Here is a 15,721-nt window from a genome sequence, read left to right as displayed (position 1 = left end):
AGTGCAATTGACAGGCTGCTGACTTCTGTGTTCCTCAAGCTCCCAGCTTCAGCCTCTTTGCCTCCTCTCCTGAATTCCTCTGAATCCCTGCCCTCCTTCCTCAGTTTACCTCTCAATGCCTCCAGCACGGATGGGCCTGTGGTCCAGGCCTCCATCCCTGCCTTTCGCACAGTGCTGCTTCTGATAGGCTTTCGGATCCTAGCCTTGGAGGGGGCCTCCTGTCCAGAGCTCGCTGGAAGGATGCCAGCTTGCTTTGCCGTCCTTGCAAGACCCTCCAAAGGAGCATCCCCTCTCTGAGAAGTTTTTGTTTCATTTTGTTTTGTGCTAGATTCCAAGGAAAGCTTCCTGGGGCGTGTTTTTCATTTCCTGACCTGCTCTTCCATTTGAGAACATCGTCGCAGCCTTGAGATTCCTTCTGACATTCTTCTGACTATCTTGACCTCTCTCTCTCTCCCTACCCCGTATCCCCATTTCCCTGGTTTTATCTGGCCATAGAGAGCAGGGCTGAGGGAGGGCTCGGAGGAGAAAGTCAAACCACCACGTCCTCGTGCTCCAGAGAGTGACACAGGAGATGAGGACCAGGACCAGGAGAGGGATGCAGTCTTCTTGAAGGACAACCACCTGGCCATCGAACGCAAGTGCTCCAGCATAACGGTCAGCTCCACATCCAGCCTGGAGGCTGAGGTGGACTTCACGGTTATTGGTGACTACCACGGCAGCGCTTTCGAAGACTTCTCCCGAAGCCTCCCCGAGCTCGACCGGGATAAGAGCGACTCTGAGACCGAAGGCCTGGTGTTCTCCCGGGATCTCAAGGGGCCCTCCAGCCAAGAGGACGAGTCTGGGGGAATCGAGGACAGTCCAGATCGAGGGGCCTGCTCCACCCCAGAAATGCCCCAGTTTGAGGTACAGTGGAGCTTTGTGGAGATCCAGTCCAAAGGGGCACTGCATGTTCGGAGGGCCCTGGGCCATGAGAAGACCAGCCATCAGCTGCAGCCTGAAGCTCTGTCTGGTGTTGCATGACTCCCCCTCCGTAGAACAGCATGGTTCTGCGACCGCATGTTTTTTGTGTCGGTTCACCCCTAACACACGCCCCATGGTGTTTTAACCCTGTGACCCCATCGCTTGCTGAGGTCAAGTGATGCCAGTCTTACCGACGACTCCTCGGCCCCCTGCCCGTGTTGCATGGCACCTGCAGAGAGCATGTGTCTGTGGACTCTCGAGGCTCCCATAGCTGGTCTGAAACCTGAGTGGTTTCTCTTGATTCAGGCCAGGGCTCGTTTTCCCAGGGCCTGCAGAAGAGGCCGTTATTTAAACCCGTCAGGTCCTGAGACCTCGGTATGGAGTGGACACTCCAGGAAAAGAGAAGACACAGCCTTTGGGCAGGAGGCAGGGCCAGCATCTGGGTTTCTCTGCTTTGAGACCCCTTGGTTTTCAGAAACTCATCCTTGCCCTTTACCTCTAGCTCCCTCCCTTCCTCCGTCCCTCCTTCCCTCCCTCCCTCCCTCCCTCCCTCCCTCCCTCCCTCCCTCCCTCCCAGGCAGTGATCACCAGCTCATCCATCCAGGACTCTTGCTCCATGCTGTACCCTCTAGGCAGAAGAACTGTCGTTCCTTTCTGTGCCTCCCTTACAGTGATCAGGACGGAACTCACACATCCCTTCTCCATGCTTTTCTGGCCACCCGGGTGGCAGTACTGTCCCCACCACATCCTGCTCCGCCCTGCCTTGCTTTGACTAACATTTCCCCAGCACAGTCAGGACAGTGGCGGGTGGCTCTGCCCTCCCGCCAGGTGCCAGCTGCTGTAAGGCTGGCTCACACTCAGCACTAAGGGATGATTAATTGAACGAGCGACTAGATCACAGGATTCTGGAAGAATCCCTCCTTTCTCCCTCTTCTTTCCAACTACATGACAAGCTAGGCTCCATTCATCAAACCTGCAGTGTGTATAGCCATGAACTAGGCCTAGGAGAAGACTCCAAAGAAACTGGGCATGTGGCTTGAGTCACACGAGTCCGGTTTGTAAGCTGGTCTCCCTGGGCCGCAGGAGGCCAACTGATGTGTTTTCTCTGGCTTTAATTTAAAAATCACAACACTACATTTCCTTATAAAATAAATAAATAATAAATAAATAAATGGGTATAATAGACAGACAGACAGACAGACAGAGCAGAGGCTGTGCTAAAAGCCAAACCTGAGCAGAACGGCACTTGCTTTCTGTTTCTCTCGGCCAGCTAACCCCCTCACCAGTTTCCATTGCTGTCTGGCCCTGGATATTTCCATGTGTGTAATTCTTGCCTTGAATAGTGGTTTACCTGAAGCGGCAATATGTCTGGAAGAAAAACTCTGAGCACCGAGTTTAGCCGTCCTTTTAGTGCAGCCTCAGAAAGACATGTGGCCCCTGGGGCATGGGGTCAGGCCTTCTTCATGCTGGGAGTGGCGTTGGCTCCTCCTGCATCCCAGTTGCCTGTGAACAGGAGTTGTGCCTGGGCTTGAGTTTTCAGGTGTCCCCTTCATGTCTCCGTAGTCCGTGAAAGCAGAAACCATGACCGTCAGCAGTCTGGCCATCAGAAAGAAGATCGAGCCGGAGGCCATGCTGCAGAGCCGAGTCTCTGCTGCAGACAGCACCCAGGTAACCTGCGCCTCCTCTGTAGCCTGACATGGGGATCGGGCATTTGAGGGAAGGTCGTCAGTAAATGGCCAAGCCCTTTGGTCAGCCTTTTCCTTCCCTCATCCTCCCTGAGGGCTGAGGTGGTAATGGTGGGGAAAAACCGTGCTTCTTAAAGCCCAGTGTCCCCATCTGTAAATGAGGGTGATCCTGCTTCCTTCCTCCTGGGAGTGTTCAACACTCACGGTGGCTTGACAGGGGTGGAGAGGTTCTGCCCCAAGGTGGCTTGGGGGAGAGAAAAGGAGAAATCTCATCGCTGTTCAATCAGAACAGCTCACCTGGGTCACTTCTTATGCATGGAGGTTCTACTTTAGATTGGCAAGATGAACAAACCAAGGTCAAATAATTGAAGGTGTCTGTGTTAGTGAGTCGAAGCTCACTTGCACCCCGGGACAGCTGGCCTGCCTAGACACAGCCCACAACTTAACACATACTTTCCATGTGTCCTCTGTGGGCCTTTAGATCTGAAGGCTTATAGGGCTGAGTTTGTGGGTCTGGAAGATGGCCCCTAATTTTTCTTGCCCAGAAGGGCTACAGTGCTCAGTCCCTTCTCCTGGTGACCAATCTTTGTCTTGGCTGCAAGAAGGACTGAGCAGATGGGTTGGTCATTGGCAGAGCCTTGCCCTGGCTTCCACCCCCAGCACAAACAACCTGAAATATGACACAGAGTAGCACAAGTGACTGTCATTTCCAGCATCCTTTTTTTTTTTTTTTTTTTGATTTTCGAGACAGGGTTTCTCTGTAGCTTTTGGTTCCTGTCCTGGAACTAGCTCTTGTAGACCAGGCTGGCCTTGAACTCACAGAGATCCGCCTGCCTCTGCCTCCCGAGTGCTGGGATTAAAGGCGTGCGCCACCACTGCCCGGCTTCCAGCATCTTTTTGTCCTGCTGCTCCAGCGTGCGAACTAACGGCTGTACAGGTGTCTCGCGCCACGGGAGTATCATGAGCTGGGTCACCTTGGACAACCCGCTTGTCTTCTCTGACTTGCTTTGTTTTCGTAGCTTTTGTTTTAATGCAAAGTATAAAGAAACCAAAATGACCTCAAACCCCATAACCTGGTAGCTCTTTGTCATCAAAATGTCAGAAGACTGACATCGTTTTTTATGCTGTCGTGGGGGGGGGTGGAGAATAGGCGTAATGCCAACAGAGATATTCATATCTGCTTCTATTTAAAATTATTAGATCCGAGTCACCTCTGCCTTACACCATACCCTTTGCTCTCAGGTAGTTTAGAACTTACTCATGTGTCTCCGTCTCTCTGCCACTCCCTCTGTCTCTCACCTCATGAGGACAGGGTTCCTACCAGCTATCCCAGGCTGGCCTCAGACTTACTGTGCAGCTGAGGATGACCTTGAACTTTTGATCCTCTTGCTTCAGTCTCCCCGTGCTGGGGTTACAGGTTGTATCATATCCAATTGGTTGTTTTTTTGTTTTGTTTTGTTTTAATGGGGCCTGGGAGTTAAACCCAAGCTTCATGCATGCTAAGCAAGCACTTTACCACCTGTGCTACGACCCCAGCCCTGTGTCCACTATTCCAAGTCCACTTAGGAAGCATGTCCTAACTTGTGTGGTGGGTTTTATTTCTGCTAAAGTCTCCTTGTTCATGTTTCTTGGAGAACTTTTAAAAAGCACCAGTTTCTGTTGTAGTATAAAACACCATGGCCAAAAACACCGAGAAGGAAAGGGTTTATTTGGGTTCACAGCTCTCAGGTCATGAGCCATCACTGAGGAAAGTCAAGGCAGGAATTTCAGACAGGAACCTAGAGGTGGGAACTGAAGCAAAGGCCATGGAGGAGCGCTGCTTCCTGGTTGCTCCTCATAACTTGCTCGGTCTACTTTTTTTTTTTTTTTTTTGGCATTGGTTTTTCAAGACAGGGTTTCTCTATGTAACCCTGGCTGTCCTGGAACTAGCTCTGTAGAATCAAGCTGATTTTGAACTCATAGAGATCAGCCTGCCTTTGTCTCCTGAATGCTGGGATTAAAGGTGTGAGCCACCACCATCCAGCTTCAGCCTTGTTCTTATACCATCCAGGACCAGCTTGCCCAAGGATGGTTCTGCCTCCGGTGATCTGGGTCTTCCCACATCAGTCAAGAGAATGCCTGGAAGACTTGCCTACAGGCCAGTCTTGTGGAGGCATATTCCCAGTTGAGAATCCCTTTTCCCAAAATGACTCTAGCTTGTGTCAAGTTGACATAAAACCAACCAACATGCCATGTTAACTTCCCATGGGTTGCTAAATCAAAGCTTGGGTAGAATTCATCAACTTAGATGTGGTCACCCTTCCTTTGTTCAGTAGCACAGTGAAATGGACCCTGTGAAGAGCCTTGGGGCCCTCTAAAGTGCTCCGTGACCACCCCCGGTGCACGCCCCCACTCACGAAGCTTGTCACTTTGTAACTGGGACTGCCACAAGCCAGGTGACATAGTCTCTAATGCCTCCTCCTCTGCTTCTCAGGTTGATGGGGGTGCCCCCGTGGGGAAAGACTTCATGGTGACCCCCCCTTGCATCACCACAGAGACAGTCTCCACCACTATGGTAAGTGGGATCAGGCGATTCCTCTCTCTGACTCACCCCTCATTCCCCACAACAGCCAGAACTTGGCAGCTGTTTCAGGAAGATCTTAGCTGCCCTCATGGTGGTGAGACAGATGACTGGATTCCTGTTGTCTGGTTCCTTGGATGCCTTTGTACATAGTGTAGTCAGTCTTTGGTTTTCCAGATTGAATAACGTTGGGAGTGGAGTCCCAGAGTCGCAGTTATCCAGGCCCTCTCAGCCATGCAGGAGTAGAGGGAGGGTAGAATGGCCTGATTCTCGGCCTGCAGGAATCTTACAATACCAGGTGACTTTTACCTGCAGGTAGACATTAGCCTGAAAGCCCCACCCCACTCCTATCCTGACAGCAAACCCAAACCAGTCACCAGCAGTTTCAGAACACTTTCTCACTGTGACCAGTAGATGGCAGCAGTGAACCTGGGTTGGAAACACAGAGGTTTTGGATGCCTTCTAAAGGGACCTTGCAGAATTTGCTGTTTATTTGCTGTCTAACCAGTAAAGTCCTTGGCTTCCAGTGTCCTCATCTATAAAACAGGAGTCACCCCATTCTGTGTGGCTCACAGCTTCTTATGAGACTCTAATGCAGTGGTTCTCAACCTTCCTGAGGCTGTGACTCTAACACAGTTCCTCATGGTTTGGCGACCCCCAAACCATAAAATTATTTCATTGCTACTTCATAACTGTAATCTTTCTACTGTTATGATTTACAATGTAAATATCTGATATGCAGAATATCTAATATGTGACCCTTGTGGAGGTTGAGACCCACAGGCTGAGAACCACTACTCTACAGCCCGTAACAATGAAATCGAACAGACAGCATATTCGAACCAGGTTGTGGTGCCAGGCAGTCCCCAGAGATGTCTGACCTTTGGGTTATAAACTGTGGTATCCATTGTTCTTTCTTTGACATCCTTTACAAATGAGAAAACAAGTTCAGGGGGAAATAAAGGCATGAACCCAAGGTCACATGACCAATAAATCCCAGTTTAGCCTCAGGCACTCTGACACCAGAAGTCTCAGTTTCATTGGCGGTCACTCTGCTCTGCCCCTGTCCTGACCTGTGTGAACATCAGCTTTATGGGTCTGGGGCTGTAGAGTGTAGCAATGTCTGATCCAGATATTTCCTGAGCTAGAGAGTTGTTTTTGAATGGCTTCCCTTGTCTGACCCCTGACCTCTACCGGAGAAGATGGTTTAAGTCAGAGTACTCAGCAGGTGGGTTGTTTTAAGAAATCAGTCTCTACGATCAGTACTTTAAATCAGTCACCAGAGGGCACCATTTCCCTTGTGGGTCAGTTCTTGCTCTCTCCAAACCGTTACTCTGAGGCATTGAGATACTTGTAAGGAAACATTTAGATTCCTCTTCATGGTGAGTAGACAGCTACTCCATCCATTTCCTCATCCATCCATCCATCTGTCCATTTGTCCAGAAAACATTGATGAGTCTGCTGTCTGCCTAGCACAGGGACCCCGTGCTGCAGAGGCCCCCCTGCCTACAGGATTCTTTGTTCAGTTGTCATCACAGTACCTGTCTGTATGTCCGTCTTGGGCACGCAATGATGAGCAAGGCCCAACCCTCACTTTGGGCAAGTCACCTGCACCTCCCAAACCCTTTACTACCGTTTCTGTAAAGTGGGGTGGACACAATACAGCCTTTAAGGGCTCCTGCAAGCTTGAGCAAGTACCCTGTGCAGAGTCCCCGAGCACAACCTGGCCTTGGTGTCCCCAGGTGTCAGCTGCTGCTGTCTCTCTCCTGCCTTCATGGAACAGTGCAACAGAGTTACCTTAGGGGCCACTGGGATGAAGCTGTGAGTGACATCTCTGCTAGGAGGATCTGGGGAAGGTGTCACCCAGGCAGGGACAGGAGAGCTGTGAGTGAGGGATGGCTTGAGGTGTGGTCACAGGAGAAGACTTCCAGCTGTGGAGAGCAGACCTAAGGGCAGGAAGCACATCTGGCTGGTAGGTGTGTACAGGAGGAGGAGAGGGCGGTGGAGAGGACTGCAAAGAAGAACTGAACCAGAGCTTGAAGTGTTCCCAATGCCATGTAGGATGGTTTAAACTTTGTCCTGGGGACAACAGGGCAATAGTGTTTCTAGAGTAGAAGCCTGTCGTTAGCTGCGTGTGTTGGTTATGTTATCAGCTTGTGTGAGTGTGGCCTGGACCTTTAATAAATATTTATTGAATACCCACGATATTCGAGGTACTGTGAATCCAGTCCTGGAGGAGACAGCATCTCTAGCCCTGGGGCCCACGTTAGGCCAGAGAGAGAAGGTGGGAAACTGTCTGAGGGTTGCTGGTGTCCAGCAGGGGCACTGCCAGGGTTGAAGAAGGTAGGTGCCCCCGAGTTAGGGATTGGAGATCCTGGAGTAGGAAAGTGCAGTGTGTGGGCACTGGTAGGATGCCCAGGAGACAGGACGGACGGATGGGCTGGGGACAGTGTTTACTGGCCAGTGGTGCTTACAGTGTGGTCCCAGTTGCCTGCAACAAAGGCATAGTCCCCCACCCTGCTCCAAAGCTCCTAATTCAGAAACTTGGGGATCCTAGGAGTCTGTGTTCACAAGCCCTCTCGGTGATGCCCCTTGGAGTAGTGTGAGGGGAGTGTAATGCTTGTGTTAGGTTCAAGCAACCAGTTCTGCTCTAGGTCTGACTACAGTGTGAGACATCTGTAGTGTGTTTCCAGGGAAAGGCTCAGGAGATGATTGGTTTTAAAGATTTAGGGTTCAAGATCTGGGCAACAGGTAGGATAGGAGACTGTGGCACCAGAGAGGCAGTAGAAATTCCTGGGTATCTGCAGGTGGATGGAGGGGAACCCCTGAGGAGAGATGCAGAGGGGGGTGCCTTGCCTAGGGAGAGGAACTGCTTCCTTGAGTTCTGGCTATGAATACAGCCAGCTTGGGAGGGGGGAACACCTAGGTTTTAAAAAACCTGTGTCGTATTTACTGGCTTCTGTTTCCACCATGAAGATGGAGAGGAGCCGTGGATGCTAGCCTCAGGACAAGAGGGAAGACAGAGAATCAGAAGCTGTATGTGAGCATAGTCTGAGAGACAGAAGGACCCAAGGGGAGCCGGTGTCTGTTGACTAAGCGAGAGAAAGAAAACACTGCTAGAAATGGCCTTATAGTCTGGGACCCAAGATGTAGGGAATGTGTCTCAGGATGGTGTGCCAAGTGACCTGGTCACCGACAGTCAGGGCAGGAGCAGGTGTGGCAGAGGCTCCGTCCTCCCCCCATGCTGTGGCAGGAAGACAGCAGTCTAGGTCCTTGCCGTGCACAGACCGAGACTTTCCATTTAGCTGAGAAACTCATAGCCAAGCTGAGCTGGAGACTATGCAGACATGAGAGACAGCAAAAAGACCCTCAGTGTCCCTTGGCCAGATACAGGACACCAAGTCCAGTGACAATTCCAGGGAGCTCTAGCAGTTAGAATCTAGAATAAGGCCGGGGGAGCTGGCTCAAGAGTGACAGTTCCAAGGGCAGAATGCTGGTTTGGACCACAAGCACCTAGCAGCCGTGGAGGCTGCCCAGCTGGGAGTTGACTCCTGGTTCCACCACTGTCGTGCTGTAGGACGTGAACAAGCCACATACTATGTGTCCCCTGTAGGATAGGACTGCTGCCAGGGATTGCCTTCAGTGGCTGCGAAGGTTGAATGAGTCACACGCATGCACGTACCTGGTGAATGCCGTGTCTGGCAGGTCCCGGGAAGTACCTACATGGTTCATCCACCTGCACTCCTGCATTTACCAACAGATTCTGGTTTACAAACCGCCTTTCCATATTCTCCTCACAAGGGCTCCAGAGGAATAGACAAAGGTCCTTTTCCACAGACAGTAGGGAGGGGGTGGCTCTGCCTCAAGGTTCACAGCAGGTCCAGGACAAGAGCCTGGGTGACCCAACTCCTTTTAGGGTGTCCAGAGAGCAATACTGTATCCTGTTCACCTTGGCATCCCTAATAGCAGGGATTCAGTAAATGTTTGCGGAGTGAGTGTGCAAGCAAGCATGCATGTGTGTGTGGGACTGAGCAAGGGAGGACGGAATGGGTGCCTCAGCTCTCTGCTTCTGTATTGCTTCTCAACCCTGTGGTGATGATGACCACATGGTCACATGCCCTGGCTCTCCTAAAGGCCTACTGACCTGAGACCTGGCCATCTGAGCACTATTGTCTCCCCAGGAGAACAGTCTCAAGTCCGGGAAGGGGGCAGCTGCCATGATCCCCGGCCCACAGACGGTGGCCACGGAAATCCGTTCTCTTTCACCGGTAAGTAGGCAGGAACAGCTCAGGCTAGGGGACTCGGAGCCGGGCATGCGGGCACACAGCCACAGCAAGTGCAGTGAGGGGCCAGGGGACTTGGAGCTGAGTGTGCCAGCACACAGCCACAGCAAGAGTGATGAGGCGCTCAGTACCATTTCAAATGCCCACATGCTCCCCAAGGTGCCCATCAGCACCCCCCCCATGTAACCAAAGCATTGTTATCAGGCCTGAGGGTAAACAGGACACACACACACACACACACACACACACACACACACACACTGCTGTGTCAGTTTATAAAGCAGTAAGAGCAGGGAGTTAGGAGTCCAGAGGCTTGGTTCTAGGCTGACTCTGTTGGTGACCGCCCCACCGGTGACCCTGAATCTGTCATTAGAGGTCTTTTCTGATAATTTCATTCTCTGTTGTTCTCAATACCTAGTCCAGAGAGAGCATGTTCCTGCCTATGACAGGACGAGGTCCTGGGGCCTCTGTCTGCTGCCTGGATACATCTGGTCATTTTTCTAGGATTCTTCCATTCTAGGCTGCTGTTAGGACGCTGGGCCTTAGGGATTCATCTAAGAGTTACAGATGCCTGGGTTTGGGAATGTTCTAGGTCTAGATGTGGAAAGATTCTGGTATTGTATAAGAATGAATGATAGTTCAAAGCATCTTGGCATCCCTGCTTCACCTTCGTGGGCCCCTGCTTCTCCCTGGGAAATTTTCCCTAGCCCTGCCTGCTCCTTCAGAGCCCAGTGCCCTGACCTGACCCCCGGGGTGGGGGTGGTTATATTCTGCAGATCATCGGGAAAGATGTCCTCACCAGCACCTACGGCGCCACTGCGGAAACACTCTCAACCTCCACCACCACCCATGTCACCAAAGTGAGTAGCAGCAGGCTCCCGGGCCCCAGCGGGCTTCAGGGCCCCAGTGGCTGTACCATGCTGGCCCCTGGCTCCTCATTCTCTAAGGAGGACCTTGGCCAGTTTTGGAGTGCGCTGCCCTGTGTTACTGTTGTCTGGGAGTAGGCCTTGCACACAGCGTTGGCAGCTAACCCGTGGGGTCAGATGTTCTCTCCAAACAATGATGTCTGCCTCTTACAGGCCTTGAGAGCCAGGAGAGTTCAGAAGAGTGATGTACGGGAAGCTCCCCAAAGCCAGACAGTGTCATTTGGAAAAAGTCGCTGTTTGCCAGGCCTGATAGTACAAGCCTCTAGCCCCAGCTACCTAGAAAGCTGGTGTGGAACTGAATGTCCAGGGCAGCCTGGGCAATGTAATGGGCACTTGTTTCAAAACATAAAGTGAAGAGGAATGGAGATATTTCTCAATGGTATAGTCATTGTCCTGTCCTCCCTGCTGGCCCACTTACCCAAAACAAGAGAGAGAAGAGAATGGAGTTTGAGGAGGGTCCTGGGACTCTCTGCAGAGCACCTGAGGGTACAGCAACCAGGAGGCATGCTATGCTAGCAGGAGGGGCAGAGACACTGGGTGTTTACCTCTTCGTTAAGCAAAAGCTAAGTGACCAGCCGGGCGGTGGTGGCGCACGCCTTTAATCCCAGCACTCGGGAGGCAGAGGCAGGCGGATCTCTGTGAGTTCGAGACCAGCCTGGTCTAGGTCTACAAGAGCTAGTTCCAGGACAGGCTCCAAAACCACAGAGAAACCCTGACTCGAAAAACCAAAAAATAAAAAAATAAAAAAAATAAAAAAAAAAAAAGCTAAGTGACCATCAACCTTCCTGGACTTTCAGGCTGCTGGAGGAGGTGTGTTTGTAGGAAACCAGGAAGCAGTGTGTAGATAGGGGACTGAGAAATTAGGATGCCCTTGGATCAAGGAAGTGTAGAGTGGGGGCAGACAAGATAGGCACCAGACCCTGGGGCTGATTTGATCATAGAGGATCCTAGTCAAGAGGAAATGTAACTGTAGTGACTCTGGAGACAGGCTCCCTGGAGCTGTCTGTCTGTCTGATAGGTGTGGGGAGGTAGAGGAAGGAGAACTAAGGCCTGGACTGAGGTCTTGAGCCAAGGGGAAGTTGGAAGAGAACAGGACAGAGGAGGAAGGCATTCCTAGGGACCATCAGCTGTGACAGCCAGGGAACTAGGAAGGGTTGAGAAGGAGCCTGTAGCAAGTGCACATCTGAGCTGCCAGGAAGAACAGAAGAGGCCCAGCCATGACTGGAGCCTGAGGAGCCAGGCTGAGCCCTGGGGGTTGAGTTGAAGGTCCAGCTGACCCACAGAAGGGAAAGTCGGGTTGATAACACTCGCCTGCATTGTAGCATTGTCACCTTGTCACATTTCCCAGGAAGCAACCTCTCAAAACACCTGAGAGAATGGGAATGCCTCACACAGCACACTCAACAGTGTATGGCTCAGGAAGCTCTCCTCTGTACCTCACCACTCAGGGGCCCCTTTGGTTCACCCTTGCCTCCCTCCAGCTAGGCTTTTCCTTGGTCACATCCTCCTTGGACATGCCAAACAGTTAGGGCCCCGCCCCATCCTCTACTTCTAAGCCCCACTCCTTGAGAAAACCGGAGAGGCAATAAAGTATCTTCATAGGCTTGTTCCAAGTCTTTTCAGGTAGAATCTTGTCTCCAGGTCATTGAAGGTAGAACCTTGTCACCATTCACATTCCATTCATGTGCTCATTCAACAGATCTACATTCAGCACTGCCAGGTCAGGTGGGGAAAGGTGCGGGGTGAAGGGACACTGAGGTCATCAAAGTACAAGCCCCCCTCTCCAGGTCTTGGAGTCTGGAGAGGTGAGCAAGGCCATGTGCACATAGGTCAGCACCATGCAGAGGCCCAAAACCATAAGAGATATAGACTCAGTGCTTAGGGAAGGCCGGGACAGGAAGCCTTGGGACCCTGCCAACCAAGGAGCAGCGTCTGAACTGGGTGTGGGAGTCATAAATGGAACAGTTTGAGAGCTGGGAGTGATGACAAACTGAAGTCCTCAAACTAGAAGAGAATATTGAGGAGGGCAGGAAAGACTGGTCGACTGAGGCCGACGTGTGTAGGTCTGTCACAGCTGGTCTAAGAAGGACCTCGCCTTTCTCTCCCCTGTCCTCTCCTTCTCTCTCCACAGACTGTGAAAGGAGGGTTTTCTGAGACAAGGATCGAGAAACGAATCATCATTACTGGAGACGAAGATGTCGATCAAGACCAGGTACAGGGCTGGGAGAAGTATTTCCAGGGCACAGCCCAGTATCCAATCCCTCCTATAATGGTGACCTATGGGGGGTACCCTTCCGAGCAGAGAAGGTGTCCACCCCTTGCTGACCCCCAAGAAGGGACATTGAATGGAGACCGGAAGATTCCAACTCTAGTTCTTGTACTCTGACTGTTTAACTTGGCCCCTCCTATAATGGTAACCTATGGGGGGGTACCCTTCCGAGCAGAGAAGGTGTCCACCCCTTGCTGACCCCCAAGAAAGGGGCATTGAATGGAGACTGGAAGATTCCAACTCTAGTTCTTGTTCTCTGACTGTTTAACTTGGCCCCTCCTGGGCCTCAGTTTCCCCAGCTGTGCAGTAGGGGCTTGTGTTCAGTTTCTCCCATAGGCACTATTCTGTGGTACCTCACTATGCTTTTCTGCCCACCAGGCCCTGGCTTTGGCCATCAAGGAAGCCAAACTACAGCATCCAGACATGCTGGTAACCAAAGCTGTTGTCTACAGAGAAACAGACCCATCCCCGGAGGAGAGGGACAAGAAGCCACAGGTACAGGTCTGGAGCTCAGCAGTGTGGGAGGGAGGAGGAAGCAGTAAAAAGATTCTTGGGAAGCCAGACGGTGGTGATGCACACCTTTAATCCCGGTACTTAGGAGGCAGAGGCGGTGGATCTCTGAGTTCAAGGCCAGCCTGGTCTACAGAGTGAGTTCCAGGACAGCCTCTTTCTACCCTTTTTTGGAGCTATGTTTTGCTATATCCTGTGTTTTATCAGCTGACGGGTACCAGCAATTCTAGTAGTATCTGTTGCTCTTATTCATAGGGTGCTTACACTGTGCCAGGCACCAAGCCTTGTACTGTCTGCTCATTCATTTTAAAAGTAAGGAAACAGATGCTCAGAGACCTTAACTGGCTTGCCCATAGCTACGGTGCTGGGAACATGATGAATTGATTAGAATCTAAACCTAATGTGTTAGACTCCAGAGCCATCTATGTTCCTCACCACGCTGACTTCCCATATCTCTGACTCATAGAGACCATGTATGTATGGTAATTACCATAGTGCCTGGCACACAGTAAATATTCCATAACAGTCACTACTGTCGTTATGGTGGTAAGCTATCAATGGCTGTCCTAAGCCAAGAAGAATGAATTATTATGCACAGTATTATTTAGGTCCCCCTGGCCAGGGTTAAATAGCTTCTTACGGTCATAGAGCTGATGATGGGAGGACTTGAAACGGTGTGATTGTCCCTGCCTGGAACCCAGCTCTTAGGAATGTCAGGAAGGAAGATATTGCTGTCAAGGGCAGCCTGGCATCCCCTCAGAGAGGATCTGTCTCCTAAACACTGCCAGCAAAAGAACAGCATTCACCTGGCTGCCTATAGCTTCCTCACCTTCCCAGGGTTACCTGTGCAGGGTAGGGGGTTGACCTGTTTCAAAATAGGAACCTCGGGTTCTCACCGTCACCCTGCCACCAACCTGCTAAACCATCAACCTTCTGGGCATGAGTTTTCCTCTCAGTCAGCTGACCAAAGAAGGACTCTTTTATGACACTTTGATTATACCGAATCCTATGTGAGTCAGGGATGCTGTTCCGTGTAAAGTGGTTTTGAGTAGTCACCAATGGTGAAGGTAGGGAAATGGTAGCCTTTACTGTTGGGGAAATGGGGCAAGAGCTATGATGACTCGGGTATAGCAACAAGGCCTCTACTAATCGCTCCTGTATCTAGGCACCCTCTGTGGTGCCTCTCTACCTGTGGAAGGCAGGTCCCATTTTCTAGAGAAACTGATGGAAGCTAAGAGAGGTTGAGACACTCTCCCACAGTTACAAAGCAGACAGGCCAGGGGTGGAGTTTGAACTCGGGAATCGTTACTGCAAAGTCCATGCTCTTAAATTCTGAGTTCTGTAGGTAACCCTTAGTTGGAATCCAGACTCTGGTTTTTTCTTTAGGCTGTCTGCCATTTAATCTGCAGGCCACAGCAGGCTCATGGGGAGTAGAAGACCTGCAGCCAGGGAAAAACAGCCCAGAACTGAGAAGAGCAAGGGAGCACAGTAAAATGGCGGTGACCAGGTGTCTCCACATCATTAAAGGACAATTTAAAACATTTTCAGACCAAAGCAAAAGATATTGCCTCCTCAGGATCAAACACGCAGATACACAGGGATTCTGGAGTTAGTGCCTATGTGCCATTCCTTAGCTGCCACCAGTAAGTGCATAGCCTTAGATAAGTCACTCCTTCTGGGCTACAATGCAGGGCAAACGGTAGCTAGGAAAACTGATGCTGTGTGTTTGAAGGCAAGTGGCTAAAGTAACTAATTTCCTTTATCTTCCTTCCTTTGTACCCATCACCCTGCTCCCCTGCTTCTGGCACCCAGGAATCCTGACCTCCGTGAAGAGATGCTGGCATGTCTGGTCCAACCCAAGCCAGAGAACCATTAAGAAGGGGCCTTCATTCTGGATTCTCCGACAACACCAACATCCCAGCTGCGACGTACTGTCACTGATGAGAGACTGGGAAGGGAAAGCATATATATATAGATATATATAGATATAGATATATATATATAGGAAACACCGCGTCCTTGCGCTGCTCTGGGGCTGGCGGAGCTGTCAGCTGATGGCAACAACCGACACCTGCAGCAACCTTCATCTTCTTTGCAGACAAATTGAATTGGTGGGAATTTTTTTTTTTCAGGAAAATATGTAACAATCATAATCTCTTGTTCCCTGGCCCCTTTCTCCTGCCAAACTACAAAAGCAGACCATGATGATTGTAGATGTCCCCTTGAACCTCGGCTGCACACACTCCAGGATGGGCGAGCACCCCGTTTGTTCTCCCCAGCCTCTGTTGCTCCCTCTAATGCGAAGGAAGAAAATTAAGATCACGTAGCCAAGCAAGAGAAGTCACAGCCGCAAGACACGCACAGTCCACTGTTTTCCAAGAGAAAAAGAATGGAAGTCTCCCACTTGGAGGAGGAGGGGGAGGAACACTCGGTTGTTATTTTCCGGGTCTTGACACTGGGCTGCAACATCCGCTCTTTGTCCTTCTGTCCTCTCCACTTCACCCTTGACCTCTGCTCATCTTGTCTCC

The 15,721-nt window shown here is 51.0% G+C and overlaps 1 protein-coding gene across 16 annotated transcripts in view; it reads left to right on the top strand.

Moving 5' to 3' along the window:
• Epb41l1 (erythrocyte membrane protein band 4.1 like 1) overlaps window positions 1-15,324 on the top strand; it is a 120,672-nt gene extending 105,348 nt beyond the window's left edge. For 12 of the 16 annotated variants that reach the window (XM_041670546.1, XM_041670545.1, XM_041670544.1 and 9 more), the window contains 8 exons: window positions 496-903; window positions 2,524-2,628; window positions 5,119-5,199; window positions 9,387-9,473; window positions 10,265-10,348; window positions 12,546-12,626; window positions 13,062-13,178; window positions 15,006-15,324. In XM_041670546.1, the coding sequence (XP_041526480.1) occupies window positions 496-903; window positions 2,524-2,628; window positions 5,119-5,199; window positions 9,387-9,473; window positions 10,265-10,348; window positions 12,546-12,626; window positions 13,062-13,178; window positions 15,006-15,014 (972 nt within the window). In that variant the 3' untranslated portion in view covers window positions 15,015-15,324. The remainder of the gene's footprint in view (window positions 1-495; window positions 904-2,523; window positions 2,629-5,118; window positions 5,200-9,386; window positions 9,474-10,264; window positions 10,349-12,545; window positions 12,627-13,061; window positions 13,179-15,005) is intronic. The other 4 variants (XM_041670557.1, XM_041670556.1, XM_041670551.1 and 1 more) reach the window with 2 other exon arrangements.
• Window positions 15,325-15,721: the final 397 nt, after the last annotated feature.

This window comes from Microtus oregoni, unplaced genomic scaffold, assembly GCF_018167655.1.
Source record: "Microtus oregoni isolate MIOR12 unplaced genomic scaffold, Mior012 000020F_ref0000438, whole genome shotgun sequence".
Lineage (NCBI taxonomy): Eukaryota > Metazoa > Chordata > Mammalia > Rodentia > Cricetidae > Microtus > Microtus oregoni.
The sequence above is the reverse complement of the archived record's forward strand: the minus strand, read 5'-3'. Positions and strand labels throughout refer to the sequence as shown.